At 32.5% G+C, this 22,506-nt stretch overlaps 1 protein-coding gene across 5 annotated transcripts in view; it reads right to left on the minus strand.

Moving 5' to 3' along the window:
* Positions 1–1,377: 1,377 nt before the first annotated feature.
* vn (membrane-bound neuregulin protein vein) overlaps positions 1,378–22,506 on the minus strand; it is a 233,046-nt gene continuing 211,917 nt past the window's right edge. Inside the window, exons 4-8 of one of the 5 annotated variants that reach the window (XR_012454756.1) lie at positions 17,150–17,255; positions 15,528–15,586; positions 10,078–10,197; positions 9,728–9,788; positions 1,378–7,206 (exon numbers count right to left, since the gene is read on the minus strand). Coding sequence is in view for 2 of the 5 variants with exons in the window: in XM_074115981.1 (XP_073972082.1) it covers positions 15,466–15,586; positions 17,150–17,255 (227 nt within the window). In the remaining 3 variants the exon portion in view is untranslated. Of the gene's footprint in view, positions 7,207–9,727; positions 9,789–10,077; positions 10,198–10,777; positions 15,587–17,149; positions 17,256–22,506 lie in introns of those variants that run through there. The other 4 variants (XR_012454755.1, XR_012454751.1, XM_074115996.1 and 1 more) reach the window with 4 other exon arrangements.

A 22,506-nucleotide genomic window follows, 5' to 3' on the forward strand; every position in this document is an offset into this window, starting at 1 on the left:
GTAAAAATAGGATCGCGTTTAAACTCAGCCGTCCACATCTATAATGTTGAAAATACAGAAGTAAACGTAACTTACGAGGAATTTCCGTTGGCGATTAACCAACCAAAAAACAAAGAATTTTTGATAATGATTTCAGAATGAACGATTTCAACGAAATATATTTACTACGCTTTACTTAAAAAGCTGTATTAAGAAAACTATTCGACGTATGTAACATAGTGTCCCACAATACTGTGATCGTGTACCAACACATCAAAAACCGAATTGCATAAATAACAACGCCATCTCTGAACAGGGTAGACAACTTTACATGCCTTGGTAATAGTAAATGAGTTTTAGAATAGTATAGCCAACCATTTAGAATACAAACGGGTGTAAATGTGTAGATAATGGTATAAACATTATATTTTTTAATCTGAAGGTGCATTAACATCAGGAGCATTTTTCGGTGCACCTTGGCTTACGGGTAGTGAGCTGTTAGAAGAGCCTAGAAAGAGAATATTTAAGGGCTAACAGATGGATTTGGACCCATAATGTCTACGTAGGAATCCAGACGCTAATCACTGTGCTAGTCCCTACCCTAGCATTTTTTTAAATTTATTTATTTATGATTTAAGGTCGCGTCAACATCTGAGGTTATAGGCTCTCAAAAGCTTTTTCCAATACACCGCCGGCCTCCAGTCGGTTAGCTGTAAGAAGCTCTTAGGAAGAGAAAAATCTAAGGGTCAGCAGCTGGATTCGAACCCGGGATCTCCTCGTGGGAATCCAATATGCTAACCGCATAGTTAATCCATTCCCTCTTGCCTATTGTTATTAATTTTTTGGCACATCAACCACTGTGGTCATTAGTATACATTATTATTGTTATTAAACGCAAGATCCTTCTATGATTGACCTGAACCCATTCGTCTTCTTCTTAGATTAGATTGTCATGCATATCCTTAAAAAAACGTCAGATGGAGCATTATGTAGGCAATTTTATTATGTAGGTTATCATGCAAGGGAAAAACAAAGAAACGAAGCAATTACAATTATAATAATTAGAAACATTTATTGAAATAAAATCATTATACAAAAAAGGGAAAAAAATTATACAGTAGGACAAATAACATACATTTTTATAAATATAACATGTCAATAATTTTTATTAATTTATAGAACAACGTGTTGCATTATAACTATTTTTATTTAAATCAATTGTGCTAGTTTTTCTTCCTTAATTAATTCTGTAGTGTAGAAGTAAATTTGTTAAATTTCGTCTTATGAGGTTTTGTCTATTTCTGTGTACCAAACATTGTAAATGACCAGAACTTGATGAACCATAAGATTGATGAATTACATGAGATCTGCGTTTCTGGGTGCTCTCTATCTTAGTAATAATTATTTCCATTTATTAAAGATTCCAAGTGTGGCGTTTATATATAATAATTTACTAATTATTCTAAAATATTCGACTAGACATTGGCAATAGCAGAAACAATAAGCTCTTTAATTAAGCACTATTTTTGTTTTAATATAAATAAAGAATAACCTAATATTTACAAAAAAAATGAAGAAAAGTAAATTAAATTAATCGGAGCGTAAGTAAAATATACATACATTTACAATGTTATTATTAATTTAACGCAACTAAAATAAATATCTACAGTTAAATATCTTCTAAATATAGGAACATAGAGAAATACTTAATATTGCATTTAATCAAAATAAAATTAACTAAATTCAAAGTGGAATAGATTTTTTTTCTTTTTAATAAATAAATTAATTTATTAAAACTATATTATTAATTACCTAATAATTAATTATGTTATGTATTTCAACGATTTGACTCTTCTTAACAAAATTCATTATTTTCCTTTAAATTTATTTCTTTAGTCTTTTTCATTTTAAGTAAATCTAACCACATTTTACTAAGTAATCAACGCAAGAAATAATATTTGGTTGTAGCAGCTTTAGATCATGAATTTTTTTATTAAATATTTTAAAATCATTTGAAAATCTTTATTTAATAGTTTACATCTATTTATTAACTTTTTTTAAATAAATAACTCTCACAAAATGCAAAGTCGGGGAAATAAGGGTGGGCAGAGTGCAAGCTCTAGTTGCAAGCAGAAACTGATGTTCAGGGGCGGCTCTAGCTCGTGTAGCGCCCGTGTGCAATGAAACCCTGGCGCCCCCTAGGCCTGACCCCCCCCCCCGCGGCTATAACTATTAACTTTGTGTTGAAACAAGATGTTCGAAAAAGAAGCCGCCCATAGGGCGCTCGCGTTTGATAACTGCCGCCACCGCGCTGGCTGGCCACTTCTGTCATATCATTGTTGTACCATGATGGTCCAAGACGATCCTGAGACGGCGGCGCCCGTGTGCATTGCACACCCTGCACTATAGGTTAAGCCGCCCCTGCTAATGTTCAAATTCGCAACATGGTCCAATGGCTGAATTTGGGATCCATCAACTTGAAGGTAGAAAGCTTCGGTAACTCTCAAAGCAAATCGTTCCCAAATTGCCTCTGACGTAAGTAAGGTCCTTGATTACAACGCAACTGAATTATAATATTTATTGGGAGTTTTTATTTGTTTTTGCATTTAAATCATTCAAAATCTTAATTCATTAATAAAGTGAGATGCTAAAGTAAATGAAAAATATATAGCAAAATTAGCATCGACTTTAAATAGATCAATGGCCAACTTTGCAGCATCCTGTTCTTCATGCACATTGATCTGGTCTTTCGAGTCATTGCTACATACCTTCCCCGGAACGTGTAGTAGTGGGCTAGAAAGTTTAAAACGACAGTACAAGGGACCTCGCATGAAGATGAACCTTAATTAACAGCAAAATTAACATTTAACACAGTTCATGGCTGTAAGAAGCTCCTAGGAAGAGAAAATATAACGGCCAACAGCTGAATTAGAACCTGGGATCTCCATCTTGAATTCCAGTATACGCTAACCATTCCGCTAATCCCTTCCCTCAATTTTGATGTTATTATTATTATTACTTTAGTTAAAATGTTTAATTTAAACCTTTATTTGTTTGTTTTCACAAGTATTTGGACGCATTTGAGGGCGGAAATGGCAAACTGGACCAATCCATGTTAGAGATGTTGATGGTATTTGCTAATTAGCTCTTTGGCTACAGCCAATACCAACCGAACCAAAAAAAATCGGCGACATAGAGAGAAGGACAGGATGTTATAGCTCTTTTGAATTCTTGAACATAAGCGAATTCCACTTATTCCCTGGACATAAGCGGATGTAATAAGCAGCAAAGGTAGATTCATCCATCAACCCCGAACCGGCGTTAGCCATTTTGGTGGATCGAAAGTTAAAATTAGGGAATGATAAGCAGATGAGACGATTAGTGATGACGGTACCTCATTTTTCGACATGCGCTCAATCTAAGAGATATACACATAAAGTCTAACCATAGGTTTCTTTAGAGTTGGATTAATTTGTACGGAGATGATGTTAGGAACATGTCCAGGGCTGATTACTGGTCACACCCCAGCTCAGGTCATCTGTTTAACAAGAGGATTCTGGTATAGGTGAAGGTTTGGCATTGTTGGATGGAAGGAATAAGAGGAACTGTGACACCTGTGGCCAGATAGAATACGAGGGGGTACTCAAAAATAACCGGAATTGCGTTGCCGCGCATGGAGCTTATGTAGTACGCATTTCTGCCGCTAGACGTGTATAGCGCAATTCCTTGCCAGTTCAGTCCTGCCTGTGTTGTCTGCCTGGCTTGTTCTGTTTATCTGCAGTGATTGTTTTTACCAGCGCTGTTTTGTTCTTTTTTCGTTTTTTATGATGGCAAGTTTAAGTGAACAACGTGCAGCTCTGAAATTTTGTTTTCTACTCGGCAAAAATGCTGCTGAAAATGTTCCAATGTTGAAAACAGCTTACAAAGATGACGCTATGGGAAAAACTCAAGTATACGAGTGGTTTACTCGGTTTAAAAATGGCGACATGTCGATTGATGACAAACCTCGTTCTGGACGTCCATCAACTGCCCGAATCGACGAAAATGTTGAAAAAATTCGAGAGCTGGTGTTCACAGACCGTCGACAGACAATTGATCAACTGTCAGAGAGTAGTGGGTTATCTTGGAGCTCGGTTCAGCGAATTTTAACGGAAGATTTGGGGATGAAAAGGGTTGCTGCCAAGTTTGTTCCTCGAGTTCTGACTGACAATCAAAAAGAACATCGAGTTGAAACATGTCGTGCTTTGAAACAACAGCTTGAAACTGATCCAGACTTTCTGTCAAAGGTCATTACTGGTGATGAGTCATGGTGCTATGGTTATGACCCAGAAACAAACCAACAGTCGAGCCAATGGAAGACGTCATCTTCACCCCGACCAAAAAAATGTCGTCAAGTCAAACAACAAAACAATGCTGATTTGCTTTTTTGATGCCAAAGGCGTAGTCCATTCAGAGTTTGTCCCCCCAGGTCAGACCGTCAATCAAACCTTGTATTTGGAAGTTTTGAAAAGATTGCGCAATAGTGTTCGCCAAAAAAAGACCCGATTTGTGGCAAACAGGAGACTGGTTCTTCCACCACGACAATGCACCTGCACACACAGCCATCTCTGTTACACAGTTTTTGGCTAAAAATGGCATGGTTCCGCTGCCCCACGCACCTTACTCGCCTGACCTGGCTCCGTGCGACTTTTTCTTATTTCCACGCATGAAAAAGGGCATGAAAGGTCACCGATTTGACAACATTGAAGAGGTCAAGAAAAAAACGAAGAAGGAGCTGTCAGCCATTTCTAAAGATGACTACAAAAAATGTTTCGAACAGTGGAAGCACCGGTGGGACAAATGTATTAGTTGTAATGGAGAGTATTTTGAAGGGGATAAGGTTGTTCTGTAAAAAATTTGTAAATAAATAGCTTTTAAAAAATAATTCCGGTTTTTTTTGGGTACCCCCTCGTATACCATCTGAATGGCTACTACATGTGACAGGGACTTTGATCTAATCAAATTTCTAATATTTTTATGATCAACTTAGCCCAACCCACCTTTTTTGTTTTGTTTTTTAAATTAAAAAACAAAAAAATCGATTAAAATGTGGCCAGTTTACACCAATTGGAGATTTTTATAAATTCTTCGTCTATAATTTTATACAACTCACTTCGTTCTAACGAATAAATTTAGTTTTACTCACACAGACAATCGTTACTGTCTGAGAAATCTTTTTCTATCCAAAAATATATACTGATTTTATCTAGACTCAATCCAATTTATTTAAATAAAATTCTAATCTACACATTCATTTTTACTTAAATCAGCCTTCAATTATCGTTAAATATTTTATAATTATACATTACTATAATTTTTATTTCATCACAACTAAACACTTACCATTAACTCCATTTATAACTATATTTATTATACACAATATCAATACAAATACACATATACTGAATAAACTATTCTTATTAAATATTATTCAATTATAATTTCCCTGGATGAAACTCTATTAAGCGAATTCTATAGAACGTTGCGATCTGTTGCTCTAAATATTTCTGTTTATTTTTATGAAGCTGGTTTGTTTATTTATCTGCACAAAAAACAGTTCACACTTATCAGCAATAAATTAGACATTTTTTGTTTTATTTTATTATTTTCAGAGTTATTTTTGGTTTCTAATTTATGTCACTTATAGGTTACAGGGTGAAGAATGAAATCAGTCCTAAGCTGGCAGCGCTGTTAACTTAATGCGATTAACACTAACATCTGAGTTTAGATGAGCGATACATAATTCATTAGAAGGACATCTGATCATATACAAAGAACCAGCTATACTTCTCTTATATAGACAAAAACACCCACTTTAGGCTTAGCTTCAGTTATTATTTATTTTTGTTAATTATTGTGTTTCAGTTTTAAGTTATTAAAATTAAATGTCATTTTAGATTAACTATATTTTCTAGAGGCTACATGTTTTTTGTTGAAATATTCAACGTATTCAACATTTAAATGGTATTTTTGAATAGCTAGGTGTAAATTAAAGAAGTCGCATTTAAAAGTATAGTTATCGTGCAGATTTATTAGTGGGCTACCATTCCACACATTTTGGAAATGGAAATTTGGTAATTATACTGCCAGCTTTAATTTCCTTCTTCACTACTGTACATTGTATTATATATTTTTGGCCACTATATGGGTTCCATATTCCACACTATAAGTTAGCGTGTACAATATAGTGAACTATACAGTATTTTTTTTAACTTATGTGCGTTCAACTTTATTTTAATTCATTCGTATTGATTAAATAATAATTTTACATAATTAAAAAAAAATTACTCATAAAAATGAAAATTTTATGGAGCAAATATTCTAGGTTTTAAATTAAAAGTGATTGCACAATAAAAGCGATAACAGATAAAACAGATGACACGCATAACTGGTGAGCAAAATGCTAAGGACAAATTTTAGTAGTTATTTAAATGAACACGTTATTTCTTGGGTTTTGAAACAGCATTATCTTCGAAGTAAGAAAGAGTGGCTGGCTGAGCCTCAGAATTTGACTTCATTGTTGCTAATCGCTTATACATACCAGGAGTTAGTATAGAGTGCAGTCATTTGTTCTACAGCCTTGAGTATCTAATAAGAATTATAACCTGACTTTAGAAACCATACTAAAAAAAAATATCCTCCATCCGCTTCTAACTTAAACTTCCGTTTTTATTATTTCAAAGGTAAAACTGCCTGTTTTGGGGCAAAATTGTTGAGAATAAAAAGTAAATAACTTTTCCAGTCCATCAGTTTTAAAGTTGAACGCGCATATTTCATTAGATTTTTATACCAAACATTAACTACATTTAAAAAGTTACAAATTACGTATTAGTGAACTATTTATAGCAAATTTAAACTTAACTATCAATAAACACTTAAAGAGCTTCATAAAGTAATAATTGCTACAGTGATGTGCTCGTGTGTAGTTGCAGAGAAGTCTCCTACACTAACTACGCAATCTTTATGACTGATTTTTATTGTTGTATCACAAGCTTTCCTTCAACTATTATTATTTAAAAAAGAATTAACTTACAATTTAGCACCAAAAAAATATATTTAAAAGAATTATCTAATATTCTGTTAGAAAGCGGCCATTCCTGAGTTACCAGTTGGAAGAAATATTTGTTTAATAAAAGCAGGATTTCTTCGATAACCTGGCACTGTGTATCATTCCTGGCATCCTGTAGACTGTAATTAAATAGAATTAATATTTTAAAAAATGTAAAATAGTTCATTGAAAATTAAGATAAATACTGTTTTTTAAAAAAATATATGGACAAATTGTAACAAAATGGGTATCATTTGTTACAAATGTGTTTTACAGATTTATTTTTTACCAATCTCCAGTCAGAGTTACAGACATTATCTATCACCAAGCAGTGAGCTATAAGAGAAAATCTAAGGGCCAGTAGCTAGATTCAAATCCAGCAATCTTCGCATTGGAATCCAGTGAGCTAAACAATGAGCATAAACATCGTCAAATTGATTACAGTTCCTAGAGGGTTGTTTGTTAGCACAGTAGTCCATTTCATGAGAGCAAGAAGATGGTTTTCATGAGAAGACGTATTCAGTTTCAAGTGTTATTTCAGTGACAATTTAAGCAAGGTTAAATATAAATAGCAATTCATTCCAGTCTTTTTAAATCGACAAAAAAATTGAATGCTTGTGCATTGCAATGCTTCCCAATTACAATCAACTACTTACACTCAGTAAAAAAAGTCTCTGCACATCCATAAGAGAATTTTTCGCAGTACTTAAAATAGTGTTAATGATGGGATAACGAGAATAAAGTATATGTTGTTTAAAACAGAAATTAATCTAGTTTGTTGATATATAAGTGAAATATCAATAGAATATAACAAAAAAATAATTAATAAATAACAAAAATAAACCAGAATACATAAACAAAAAAAGTCTCTGCACACAGTTGAATAAAATCAAAATAAAGATGAAAGGTCACTTTTGTCTCAGATTTATCTATTTTTTTTAGTGTTAGTATTTTGTATGAAACGTTCCCAGTTATTGTGTGCGCTGTTTTGAAACTTAACTCTTATAAAATGGAAGTTTCTAATGAAATCCGCGAACTTATTGTAAATTTGAGAAAAAAGGGACATACTTATAGAAGAATAGGAGAAATGGTCAACTTAGGGTTCTCCAGTGTAAGATATATTGTCAAAAGATTTCAAGAGCTGGGTTCTGTGAGAAATCGGTGCCGTTCTGGTCGTCCTTCTAAACTTGAATCAAATCATGTACGGGCACTAGTGAGGTCTGTTGAACTAGAACCCCAAACCAGTGCCGTTGAACTTGCTGGAATGATCCATAGTGGCTACAATGTTAATGTTACCCCCCAGACCATTAGGAACTGTCTAAAAAAATGGGGATATCATGGGCGAGTTCCAAGAAAGAAGCCCTATATTAGTAAAAAAAATCAGCGCCTTCGACTGGAATTTGCTAAAGAGCATATCAATAAGCCATTTTCATTTTGGGAACGCGTAATTTTCTCAGACGAAAGTAAATTTAATGTTCGTGGGTCAGATGGGAGAGGAAAAGTCTGGAGAAAAATAAATGAACATTTAAAAACAAAAAATTTACTCGCTACTGTTAAACACGGGGGTGGTAACGTGTTAGTGTGGGGGTGTATGAGTGCTTGTGGTGTCGGAAATCTACATGTGATTAACGGAATAATGGACCAATATGTTTATATGGATATTTTAAAGAAAAATTTGAAGGTAAGCGCGCAGGAATTTAATTTAGAACGCACTTTTTTATTTCAACACGACAACGACCCCAAGCATAAAGCTAAAAAAGTTCAAGAATGGCTATTATATCATGCCCCCCGTCTGCTCAGAACCCCTCCTCAATCTCCAGACTTGAACCCGATTGAGCACCTTTGGGATGAATTGGGACGTCAGATCAGAAAAGTCAAGATAAAAAACAGAGAAGAGCTGAAATCCCTTTTAAAAGAAGAATGGCTGAAACTAACACCCGAATTGACGAAAAGGTTAGTCAGCTCAATGCAGAGTCGTTTGAGAGAAGTAATTCGAGACAAAGGTGGCCCCACCAGTTATTGAAATAAATAAATGTGGACAATATCAGATAAAAAACTTTGTGTGCAGAGACTTTTTTTGCTCTCAATTTTGAGGCCATCACTGAATTTGTCACTAACTTATTAAAATTAATTGTTTCTTGTTTTTTATTAAATGGAAAATAAACTTCATAATCAACCCTTTAAAAATACATTTCCTTTATTTTTAAAAACAAAATCCAAATATTTATATTTGTTCATGAAATAACTTATACACTGCTGTGCAGAGACTTTTTTTACTGAGTGTATATTGTCATTATTATACAAATAAAATAGGAACTTGCAAGTATTTTTATTATTGTTTAGCGAAATTAAATATTTTTTCACAATAATAAACGTTACTGAATAATTAAATTTAAAACAGGAGAGCTAATCAACAAACATCAAAAATATAACTGATTTTTACCATCAAAAGAAGCTTTATCAAGTTTGTCTCGATAAGATGTGGTCCGGTGCGTCCTTAAGAAAGAATACCTTTTTTAAGATACTGTATTATTTATCCAAGCACACTAACAATAATTGTGTTATTGACAATCACAATAAATTTATCAGAGGGATCCGCCTTAGACTACAGGGATTGTAATTAAATTATCTTTCAAAATTGTAATAATAAAGTTAAAATACCTTTAGGTCATCTTCGTAGGATTTTATTCTTGAAAGCCATTCATAGAAAATAGGACACTTTCTGGAATAAAGTTTATGAATTAGTAATTTTGACAAATATATACAAAACAAATGGAAAAAGCTAAGTTTCTTAGTTAGAGCTATGAACTGGAGGTGAGGAGGTAAATTGTAGAAAGTAGTGGCTAATATCAACCCAAACACCAAAGTCACATGCATCCAAGAACAAAAACTTAAACAAAGGATTATGCTTAGTTACCCAAAAAGGTGATAAAAAAAAAAAGGTTTAAGGAAATTAATGGGGATTTTGTTTGATTTATTTTTTTGGAAAATTTGATAGAAGTTTAAAGTACCTCATTTTTTTATTTTCCTAGCTGGTCCAAAATAATTTCTCTACTAACAACAAAGAAAATTTTAGTAGAAGGTCATGATTTGTGTAGGGGGTGCCCTCTCCCACGACTCCGGGCTTGAGTCTGCACAAAAAACCCAAACTTTCTTGCAGAGTTCAATCCAAAAATAAAAAACTATATGTTCTTTTTTTTATATATAGTTTCTGTCTAACTACATAAACTAGCGTATAAACGTAAAGACTGATAGAAAATGTTTTTTAAAGAAATGTTTTATTAATCACTTATTAAAAAGGTAACTTATTCCTAAAATTATGTTAATTACGTTTAAAAAAAATTTAGATTTAGCAAAAAGAAAAAGGATCAAAATGGTGAATGAAAAGCAGGTATAATGTTGTTAAATGGTTAGTTAATATTAATTGAAATCATTAAAAAATAAGAACAAAAAAGGCCCAAACCTTTGGATATAACCGAATGTGTTTAAAGTATTATACAATGACAAAAACAAAAAAAAAAATTATCTAAAAGATGAAAATAAAAATAATTATAGTAAACAATATATCCGATCGAAAATGTAATAATAATAGTTTACAAAAATAGATTAGTTCAAAAGAAATAACTTGCGCACAAATGAAAACTAGACATTAAATCTAAAATATAAATCCATCTCACAACAGATATATAAATAATATTAATTAATAATTACCTAAATTGCTTAAAAACATTATTTTAAAAAAGAATTTTCAATCCTGGTAGTTTTTACAGAGATATAAAGTGGTAGGGCCTAATTTGTTGGACAGGTTAGTATTGCACATAGTGTTTAAAAAGTTTGGTGTCCCAATAAAAACAACAATAATAAGCGTTTTATTGTGGACAGTAGTTCTTTGTACTTAATTCTCAGCCATGTTGTTCAATAATTTTATACGAAAATTCTCAAACTATTAATTAAAAAGACAGTTAGTTCATCTGTTGTTCATCAGATTATTTGATAATCAAAATTGCTATTTCTGGTTTACAACAAGCAGATTTGAAAAGAGGTATTAAATCATTTATATTACCACTTCTTTTTACGTGGTGAGAAATAGCACGATCGTCACCAACTAGATTTAAGACCAAGAATGGATTAGAATGAACAGGTAAAAAACTTTAGAATACATTGCATGCAATGCTAGACATATCAATTACCGGATATCAATAGATAAGATACGTTAAAGCGAGCAGCTTCTTGAAAAAAAAAAATACATTAGAGATTTAGTTTTAATTGAATCCAGGACTCATGGAGCGAAATATGGATCTCCGCAGGCATGGAGAGTGAGATACGTCGAAGGCTCAGTTGGTAACATGATATGGAAATTGTGACGAGAAATATAATAAACAATTTGGAGAGCCTAGTACGAAATAACGTTATTTAAAAATTTCAAGATCAACTAAGAGCATCCGTTAAAAAAGAAGTAAACAATCATTAAACGGTAAAATATTTTGTAAATGTAAGTTTACTTGAACGAAATCAATGGCAATTGCTCTTAAAGTCAATAATTATTCTTAAAGTCCATTTCTTAAGCAAATTATTCTTAAAATGTACAGCTATTTATATTTAAATGTTTTAAGAAAATGTATAAATAGAGGATTTTATTTGATTTTTTTTTTCTTTTAAATGATGTCACCAATGACTAGACCTATTCCCCGACGTAATTTTAATTTTGCTCACTCTTCTTATAACTGTAACTTAAGAAAAAAGGAAAAACTAAGCTGAATTAGATGGTTACCATGAATAATACAGGATTAATGCCGATTTCTTAAGGCGTTACTTGCTCAACAATATTCGGAAGACTTGAAAAATATATAAAACATTCTATTATGAAACTGGTCTCAGCGATAAACACGGATAAAAAAAAAAAAGGCTGAAAAAAAGGCACTAAACTACTGACTGTTATAAAACTGCTCTTATCGAGTAAGCCGACAAAAAATTTCTAGCAAAATCTCAAAGAATTGAAGAAAATATAAAAAATGTCTTCAAGATATAAATACTAGAACAAGAAAAATAAAAATCCAATAAATTTTAGTAGATTCAAAACAAAAAAAGTAAATAAATAAAAGGTTCACACACTATTTACAAAATTATTAACTTTCTATAAAAAAAATAAAAAAATAAAAATGCCAGCTACTGTTAAAGTAACAAAGTCAAAGAAATAAAAAAAAAATTAAAATGTGCAAAATACAAAGAGAGCACACATACATGTGGATTATTTTCTCTTTTTTATTTAGTCTCTTCAAATCTTCCACTTGCATTATCCATATCTTCTTGTGGTTCTTCAAAATTATCTAGCCATCGTTTCAAAATGATCATTAATTATGGTTCATCTGGAGTCTAAAAATCACAAGTGGCCACTAATTGGCAATCTAACCACCCTTTCATTAAAAAATGAGTCGGCATAATAAATTAATTATTCTGTATTATAAGTGCAAAGTTAATTTAAGAATCTTGACAAAAAATATAATCTTTTAGTTAAGTGTTTTTATTAAATTTATAGCTTAGCACTTGGGAAAAAATTTAGAGTTGCTGCTTCCGAAATTGTCATTTATTATTTGATCCATTATTTCAGCACGCATTTTCTCTTGGTATAATATTTCCCTAAAACGTACGTAGTATTGTTTAGGTTGCATAAGCGGGAACTTCATAAATGATTAATACACAATTTAAATTGTTGTGAGTTGGATTTATTCTTCTTAATTTGAGAGAAAAATGCATATTTAATAAATTTATATCGCAATACAAAAAAAAAAAGTATAAAAATTTGAATTGAAATAACAAAAAACAAATTTAAATTGATAAAAAATAAAATAATTAAATAAAAATTAAAAAAAAAAATGAAAATAAAATAGTAAATAATAATCGTTCACTATCCATCAAATTATGTCACAAAAATAAAATAATTAATTTGAATAAAAGTTAGAAAACAAAAGTAAAAAAGTAAACAAAAAAACTGTAGTATTTCTGCTGCAATGTTAATTTCTTAAATGTTATATAATCCTTCACCTGATAATTAATTAAAGCAGTCTAGGAAAATTAATTTATTTTTCATTTCACATATTAAACATGCAATGTACTTCTTTCTTTTTTCTGTGGGCATCTCCATTTATTTACTTTATTTCTATGGAAGTTTATAACACGGATAATTCGTTTAAATTAATTTGATTTGTTCGATAGTGAACGATCATTTTTTAAACTACAAAATGAAGCAAGCAAACAGTTTTACGGCCTTTAAGCAGGACATAGTTTGCTGCACAGCTTCTAATAAGACAAAACATCCGAAGGGTCTGTATTAGTTTTACTAGAAAAACGTCCATCTACACGAATCGCTTGGAAATTTAAATTTAGTCAAGCTTCGCGTATTTTCTAGAAGAATGAACTATCCGATAACGAATGACTACTTTATGAAACGCGAGAAGGTCGCCGCGAGAGGGGTTAAGGAAGAAACTTAGGATAATTCCGGTTGCAATTTTATCCTTCTTTGGCTATTATGAAAGGAAAATATATTCAAAGAATTAGAAATGTGCAAAAAGCGATGATAGATAGGAATTTCGACTGATACCTTCTTGCTGCTAAGACTGATGTTAATCAAACAATCAGGTTATTATGATTACAAAGCGGTTGTGCTTACCCCCCCCCCCTAGCAATGTCTGACGATCTTTCACACTCCTACTATTCTATTGATTACCTCTACTTTTATTTTTAATTGAGATAAGAATTTTGAACCTTCCAAATAAAAGCGATACGCACGAACCAAATAGAAACATCAGTCATCTCCCTTATCACGTTGATAATATGGTTATAACGGCACGCACTGCCGTTGCTATAACTGGAATTTTTCAAGAGTTTGATTAAACACCAAAATCTGCAAATGAATAACGTGAAATCATTTATAAGAAAAGCGGAAAGGCCGGACTGAGGCGACATCTCTGCAGTAAACAATGCTATTTTACAACTGAAAAGTAATTCCTTGGCAGAATGCTTTTCAGATGTGCATATGCATGAACAAATCTCTACCACAAAACCAGTGTTCAAGTGAGACGAGGGTGTTTTTAGGGAGAATGGGCTACCTCTGATTGCGCGGAAAAGAAAAATCTTCATAAGAATTTACGGGTCAGCGATGAAAGGAGATAGGCGGAAGATAAGGTTGAATATGGAACTGAGGTACCTATCCTAGGTACCAGATCTTATGTTGTTCTTCAAGAAAAGCACGCATTAGATGGTTAGGTCAAATGGACTGGGATGGAAGTGAATCGATTCCCTGGAAGAATGCTCTGTGACAATGAGGTCTCGAATCTAAGATGTATGGGAGTGGGTAGATGGCGTTCAAAGACCGGCGTTCGGTAAGAGTGGAAGAAACTATTGGACATCGAGGGGGTAACGTTTCGAATTGATAGCGAGGTATCGCGTGGCTCAATTTTTGCACTACAGTGAACTGTGCAGCAATTCTCTCTCTATAAACTAAATGAAAAATTTCCGTGATATAAATTCTTTCTTTTAAATAGGCAAAAAAGAATTATAATTTTTTTAACAGAAAAAAACTTAAGTTAGTATTCAGTTTTGAATTTTGTTTTAATTTAATTTAAATTTAATATTTATCCAAACCCTGAGAGTTAATTCTATGACCTTTATTTATTTATATTTGATTTATACAATTAACATTTTTAAACGTAATCTTTATTAGGAACTATGTTACGGAAATACAATTATTACAAAAAAAAATAAAATCATTTACAAATTATATTAAAATTTAATACATTATTTAAATTAATAAATTAGACTCTGTACACAATGACTACTTGAAAATATTAACAATAGTTTTGTTTTTTTTAAGGAGGGAAATTATTAATTATTTTTATGAAGATTTTAACTATAAGAAATGAAATGCCCTATTCAATATTTACAAATAATGAAAATTTAATTTTACTTTCATTATGATTTAAATATTATCATAAATGTCTATCTAAATTTATTGCACTACAATCAGAATTGTTTTTATTTGCAATCTATTTTTATGGAGTATATTTTAAGGAATTTTGGTTGTATAATAACAATTATTATTACTTTTATCAGTAATTACATTCTAAATACACATTTCTTTATTCTATTCGCTTTTATACGTTTGCTTACAAGCGCACGAAAAGCTTGCAGGTAAAAATAAATATAAATCTCATTACGTTAAAGACTGTCTTATCTTTGGCTGTTAGGTTTAATAAAAGAGGTGCTTTTTTTTAAATTATTATTACCACGCCCCTCGTTATTCTCTAAATTTGCTTTTATACATTTTAAAAATATCGTAGTTTTTTTTTTCTTTTCTCGTTGATGGCCTAAAAGGTAATTACATTAAAACTAATCATTTTTACTTAGCAATAATAAGAGGAGGAAATGCCCAGTTTGCAGAAGTAGGACATTGGCCTATACATACTACTGCGGTTGTAGACATCTTTAGTGTCGCATCGTTGACCTTTGAATCCTTCCGCACACCTAAAACACATACATTTTCGTCAAGAAACATAAATAATATGATAAAGTTATCTTTCAAAATAGATATTCTTTACTTTGATAATAAGAACTTTTCAATCAATAACTATTAGGTAGGTTTACGATTGGTGACTCTAACACAAACTCAAGTCCACCTGATCACCTTGCCTCAATCGTACGTTTCTGAACGGAATAATTTAAATTTTACTTCATCAAAAGCAACTTTGACAGATAAATGCATCTACTATTTGACAAATATCTTTCAATTAAGCATTTTTATAGGGCACAATACACTGAAAATATTATAGTATATTCTATATTCTGTATAAAATAAAGAACTGAACTCAGATAAAGATTGAGTGTTGCAAGACGAAAGATTACCAAAATTCTACGTAAAATATCAAAAGGAAGTACTATAGTAAAAATAAATGGAGTAATGAATTAATAAAATAAAATTTCGAAATGAAATTAACGACTGTTTGAAAAATCAACTTTAGAATAAATATTTAGGTGTCGAAGAATCAATGCATCATAGAATCTTAAAGAAGACGGAAAGAAATGCATGAGTTTAGAAGAAGAAAGATGTGAAGAAAAAGCAGCTCAGGGTCAAAGCGCAAGATTTTTCTTCTTTTGACTTCCACCATGTTTCTCTTCAGTACCCTTTGCTGGCTGATTGAAGCCTCCGAAAGGACATAAAGGTTGCATCACAAACATTTCTGATTCTTCCTGAATTTACCACTTCTTTTTTCATTAAACTTCTATGCTGGACAAAGTGAGTGCAATTAATTGATACCATAGGCCATCCAAACGATGGTGCGCGCCCCTTAGGCGGTGCGAGACAATTGCAAAGGAGGTGCTTAGCTTCTATCAGAATTTTTTTTTGGGGGGGGGGCACAAATAAGCTAAAAACGTCGAGAGCTTAAGGAAATATTAAGTAAATTCTGAGAAGATCGCGTTAAAATCGATTTCTACGCCATTGAAGGCATTTCTGCCATTGAAGCGCGCTGTTAAATAACATTCAGCCAGAATATTATTATACTAGAATGGCTGGCGTTGACTGCAATATGTAAAAAAAAAAATCACGAAAAAAGTGTGAATAGATACACTTTAGATTGATTAATTTCATTACACCGAAATTTCAATGCAAAGTAATGAATTGTAATGTAAAGATTGAATGTGTAAGGAGAGTATGGATGCAGAAATGATAAATGATAGAGAAATATCTAGGTGTTAAGAATGAAAAAGTTGTGAGAAAGGGTTGAGTAGGAATTAAAACTATATTAAGGTAAAATTTGCGAACTGATGTAATGTATCTTCCTCCAAAATGGAATAAAATAGCGAGAAAACTAGTTTTAAACGCAGCTATAGAACAACGCTTCACAGACTGAACCATTTGTTAGTTGATAACGTATTAGCTCTGCGGTTTAATGATATCCTGGTTTTCGGAAAGGATTACTGTCTCCTAGTTTCGATATTTCTTAATGAGTGCACGTAACTTCCTATTACATGAATCTCCCGCCTTTTATTATTTAGCTAAAATAAAATAATGTTATTTTTAAAACTTACTGGCATACAAGTTCTCCTATGGCCTCGTAATATGTACAGTTACCGTTGTTGAGGCAATATTGTTCTATCGGACACGCCACCCCGGACAACGGCCATAATGTTGTGGCTGAAACATAATAAGAGACACATATTCATATTAAATGGTAATTTAGTTGATATAAAACAGGAATATCTATATATTTTATACATTATCGGTAAAACATAGCGCAGTATACAGTATTGATAACCAGAATGTAGTGAAGAACTTCCCCAATGGTAATCTTGAACTTGCACTACTTATTGACTCGCGATTTTAGAAAGAAGAGATCAGACGTCTAGGAATATGGCTGTCTAGTAGGCTTCGGAAGAAAAGCAATGTACCAAGGGATTAAGTTACAATGTAATATTCTTTCTTGTGTTTGATCAATGGGTGTGACGCAAGAGTTTTAAGGCCCACTGAATAGTTTATTAGACAAGGTTAATCGTGGAAAAAAGACTTTGATATTGAAGGACTGGATACCTGAATGAGGCAAACATACCGTCTCAGGAAGTAGGAGTTTAACCACGTATAAAACTCTGAAGGTGCTGAGGGCAAGTGTAGGGGCCTAAAGAAGCCAATCCCTCCATTACACTAGGAGACTGTGGGCCAATCTCCCACATCTCCGAAATCAAACTAAATCAGAGGAAACAAGAAAAGAAAAACCGGACTTTCTTTTAAGGCGAAGAAAGACCTCTACACAGCAAGGTAGATGAGGTGAGGTCTAAGAAAGTAATAAAATGAATTATTTTATATATTTATTAATAATCGGTCATAAACATAAAAAACTTCTTTTTTAGCAACGTTTCTCAATATGATAGCCTTAATCAGGGTAAATTGGTTTCTTTAATTTAGTTAACTATTTAGACTAAACTATACAACAGTAATTCAAAAATAGAATAACGTGCGACCATTCAAATGAGAAGTTTACTATAGGTTAAATATACCGGACTACATTTGCAAATGCAAAATGTTACTTTAACGTTAGCGATGTAAAAGCTCTTCGAAAGTTATCACTTAAAAAACTTTTCTTTAAATTTACCACGTGATCTATTGAATAGGTATTTACTTACGTCATATTATAAAAGAACTATCTTCTAATAATAGATGCATCGAATGATGCTAGAGTATTTTTAGTAACTGGAAAGGGCATAAGTGAAGAGGCAGTGGTGCAAGAGTATTAGAACAAGTTTAGAGTCAATTAGAATTGGCGGGGAGTTTCTACAGATTGGCGGGAGAGACCAAACATGTGGGCTAGGTGGCGGCTGGCAAGGGGCATTTATCGGTAGTGATGCAAGGGAAGAGAGAGATGCCCCCATCAATTTAATGTTTGTCACGGGGCCAGCAAGAGCCCCGTTCTCAGTCTGACACTGACTTAGTTGACAACTCCTGTCTCGTCTTACCCATGAACCACCCACCCTCACCAATAAATTTGAAGAACTTTACAATCCTAAAGTTACAGAATTTGGCAGACTATTAAAGAATACTAATTGCTCAGAAGATTCATTGATTTTTAATCTTACTTTCATTGTGTTGTTTCAAAAGAGTGTTTTGCGACTTTTTGCATCTTCATAATAATCAGTTTTTTTTTAATTACATAATTATTATAATAATTAAATATATATATAAAATATAAATATAAATATTATAATAATATATAAAAATTTAAAAAGTCAAAAGATACAATAATAACTCAAAAGTCATGGTCAAAAAATTCTGGATACAGAACAACGCCTAATTCTCAGTCACAAAGTCCTTACACACAATTTAGTGTTTCCCTGCAGGACAATGTTCTATATTGGTATTTTATTATAAATATTTGCCGAAAAATGTTGTTTTTTTTATATTTTTCCAACTAGTTTGTAACCTTTCTTGTGATCCAACGACATATTCACTACATGTTCTTTATATCCTCCACGATAAACAGCATTAGCAATATCACGATTCTCCTGTACTTGAATACTGATCTGAAGTAAACCATTTTTTCCACGAACCGAATTACACTTTCTTGAATTTGAAAACCTTACGAACATGTGAAGTGATGTTTTGGAAGCAGAGCCAAGTAGTCGATGTGTCCGAAACAAAATAACTCGTTACCATCACCTTAATATTTTCTCAACTCGGCCTTCCCTGGTATGTTTACAGTATTTGAGATAACTAGGTAGGTAGTGACCACAAAATTCTCGCAATGAGTAAGCATTAATCTTTTTGTTTTATCCAAATTTAAGAGAGGATTGTAATAGCTAGTGAAGTAGTGAATTGGATGTTTTACTGTTAACTAAGTCAGTGTGCTATTGTCAATCAATCCATACCTTTAACAGCTATTGTCAATCCATTTCTTCAAAAATGGCTCATATGATATCCTTGAAACTGCGTTACTCATTACATACGAGTATACCTGTCACTTTTTATTTTAAACACTTTCAGGGCGCCACGGTAGCCGAGCGGTTAGAGGCGAGACCTGCGAAGCTAATATGTATTGTGGTACTGGGTTCGAATCCGGGTCTTAGGCCATGGATTTTATTTAATGGTTAATAAAAGAAATTTACAGTAAAGTTTGTTTGCTAGTCGCCTCCGTCCACGACACCTAATTGGTAGTTGGACGTTAAGCCCCGCCTGGAAAAATAGGCGATTATTCTACTTTTTGAAACACTTTCTATGAAACCTAATCTGAGAGGTTTTCTAAGGGTAAAAGGCAGTGACGTTTAGCGCTTTTCTTAGGTGCCACTTAGGTATGTCTTCTAACTATTCATTTCCCTTCTGAAGCACTTCTACTATCCAGTGGTTGCCTTTTATTTCCGATTTTTTCGCCTATAATGCCAGTCCTGTCAATCATCTTCGCTAAACCCGTGATCTTTTATAAATTAGAGGAACCTACGTTCTACAAACAGCTCTTGGTCGTCCTCGCTTTTTTTAACCTGCGGTGATCATTCTAGGAGCTTGAGCTTACCTTTCTCCATCATTATTCTAAAAGAAAAATTCATTTCCCAATCTAGTAGGTCCCTAGCTTATCCACACCTTTTCTTTTTCCCTCTCTTGAGCAGTATCGACACCAAAACAGTTATTCGGTCTAGACCCTCCTTAATGCATTCTAAAAAAATAAGTTCATCAGGAGGACGACTGTACAGGACTGCTTTCTTGATATTCTACAATTTTCTAGAGAATCACCGAAAGATTTCACTTAAACTAGGACATAATATGTGTTTTGAGTCTATCACTGAAGCTTCCAAACTTTTTTCCAGGGTGATGACAATGATTTTTGTCAGGGAGTTGGAGGTCCTGTTACGTCACGCTTCCTTCCATAGTTTTATTTTATTTAATTATATTGAGTATTATTCCCTTTGAATTTTTCCAACTAATGCGTAACATTTCTTATGGACTAACGACGTATTTGCTACTTTATTTAAACTCATGATCTTTGGTCCGAAAACATTTAATAAAATTTTATATAATAGTTCAATATTATAATACAGTCCGTATAATACGGACTGTTATATAACATTGAACTTATTGAACAAATTCTAAGTTCCCATATAATTTTATTATATAAATTGAGGTAAGATAAAGCCTTGTGTAAGATAAACCAGTTTTTTGTTTTATTTTAGTTAAATTTCTGTCCTAAGAGCAATATTGAAACATTCATTAATAGATTAAGAGTGGAGTTGAAAGCTACAGCGTTTCTTTGTCAGGGTTATAGTCCCACAATGGGCACTGCGCCAATAAAAATTACCAAGTCTATATTTAAATTTAGAATGAAATTATTATATTAGTATTTAAGATTAAGGTTTTTTATTTAACTTTTTCTCAAACTGTACATGCTCAAATTTTTAGTATCACGAATGATTACAATAATTGTGAATTTGTAATGGAGACGAGAAAGTGATATCAATAGCATTAATGCGCTCACAGTTTACTGTCATTTTGGGAAAGAAACTATTTAAGGGAGCCAAGCCGAGTGAGGGCTCATCTACTGCTTTGAATTACTTCAATTGCAGCAAAGGTGAGAAATTAAGTATTAATAGTAAGTGATGGTCTTAAATTTAAAAGAATTACAAAAATATAAATTTGATTACATAAAATATGAACTATTTTAGGGAAATAATTAAAAAATAATAATTTTAATGATAACAACTAACGTGACAAAAACTTGTAGAAAATATCATTATTCCATGACGTAAAAAGAAGTTGCAAATTAAAACTTCTCATGTAATTCATTAATTTTCTCATTTAAATGCTTTAATTAAAAAATTAAGTACTGGTATCGATATCGATGTGTAACGATATCTAAATATCGACGATTCCAAAGCAATCGCACATTTCTATCTTAGAGAAGACTTAACTAAAAATATGAAAGCTAATGAATATTGAATTGGTTCTGCAAAAATTTGAATTTTTAGAAACTAAAGATAATTTTCAAACTCAAAAAAGTTATTATAGAATCAATTATGTTTTTTTTCTTCAATCTTTCTTCGGATGCGCCTGTTAGAAGTAACTAACTTACTGTTATAATTTCTGGGGCGCCGAGAAGCAACAGTCAATGAGCCTCTAAAGGCTATTTTCTAGGCCCTCCGTATATTGTGATAAAACGAAAGAAATCCGTCAATGTTTCTAGATCTGTCTGCCGTCTCAATGCAATATCTGAGAATGTCACTGACATTCAACTGGCTGAGATCTCCATTAATATCTGGCCTAAACCTAACTATACTAAACCTCAGGCCATGTCAGACGGCATGGTCTACCTTCGGACGGTACGAGTATTCAGGTGTCCAAAAACGGTAATAGTGATGTTCAGTCAAAATCGCAACCAGAACTCTTAAATGTTCTTTTTTTCGAGATTAACAAGTATCTTTTGTCCGGATTAACAGCTTCTATAAAACTCTTGGCCTGTCGACATCCTCTTACGTGAGACCAAAGCCTCTCCACTTGCACACCTTCTACTTCCTGAAAATTCCGTCGCTATGACGTTTCGAGATCGCCAAGGTAATCGCGGAATGATGGCACACGACTAAATTATAAGCACAATATCCATTTACAAATCAAAAGGAAACAAGAAAAGTTTGGCTCGAATAAATAATAACTCTAAAAAAATAGAAAAATAAAAATAAGTAGTAAAATGCACAAGCACCTAGTAAATAGTGAAGTTAGTTTGTATGCTGCTTCTAGAAAAGATCTCTGACCTAATAAATAATTTAGGCACCCCTTCGTTTAAAATAGATGTTGAGAATACTGAAATAGACACAGTAGGTCCACCCTAACCAATACCACAATAGAACTAATCAAGCTGAATTAAATTCCTCAAAAACGGTCCCCTTTCCCCTTGATCGTCTGATTTAAACCCTAT

Source organism: Rhodnius prolixus, unplaced genomic scaffold (assembly GCF_049639745.1).
Source record: "Rhodnius prolixus isolate KJV_2025 unplaced genomic scaffold, Rpr scaffold_1, whole genome shotgun sequence".
NCBI classification, from domain to species: Eukaryota; Metazoa; Arthropoda; class Insecta; order Hemiptera; family Reduviidae; genus Rhodnius; species Rhodnius prolixus.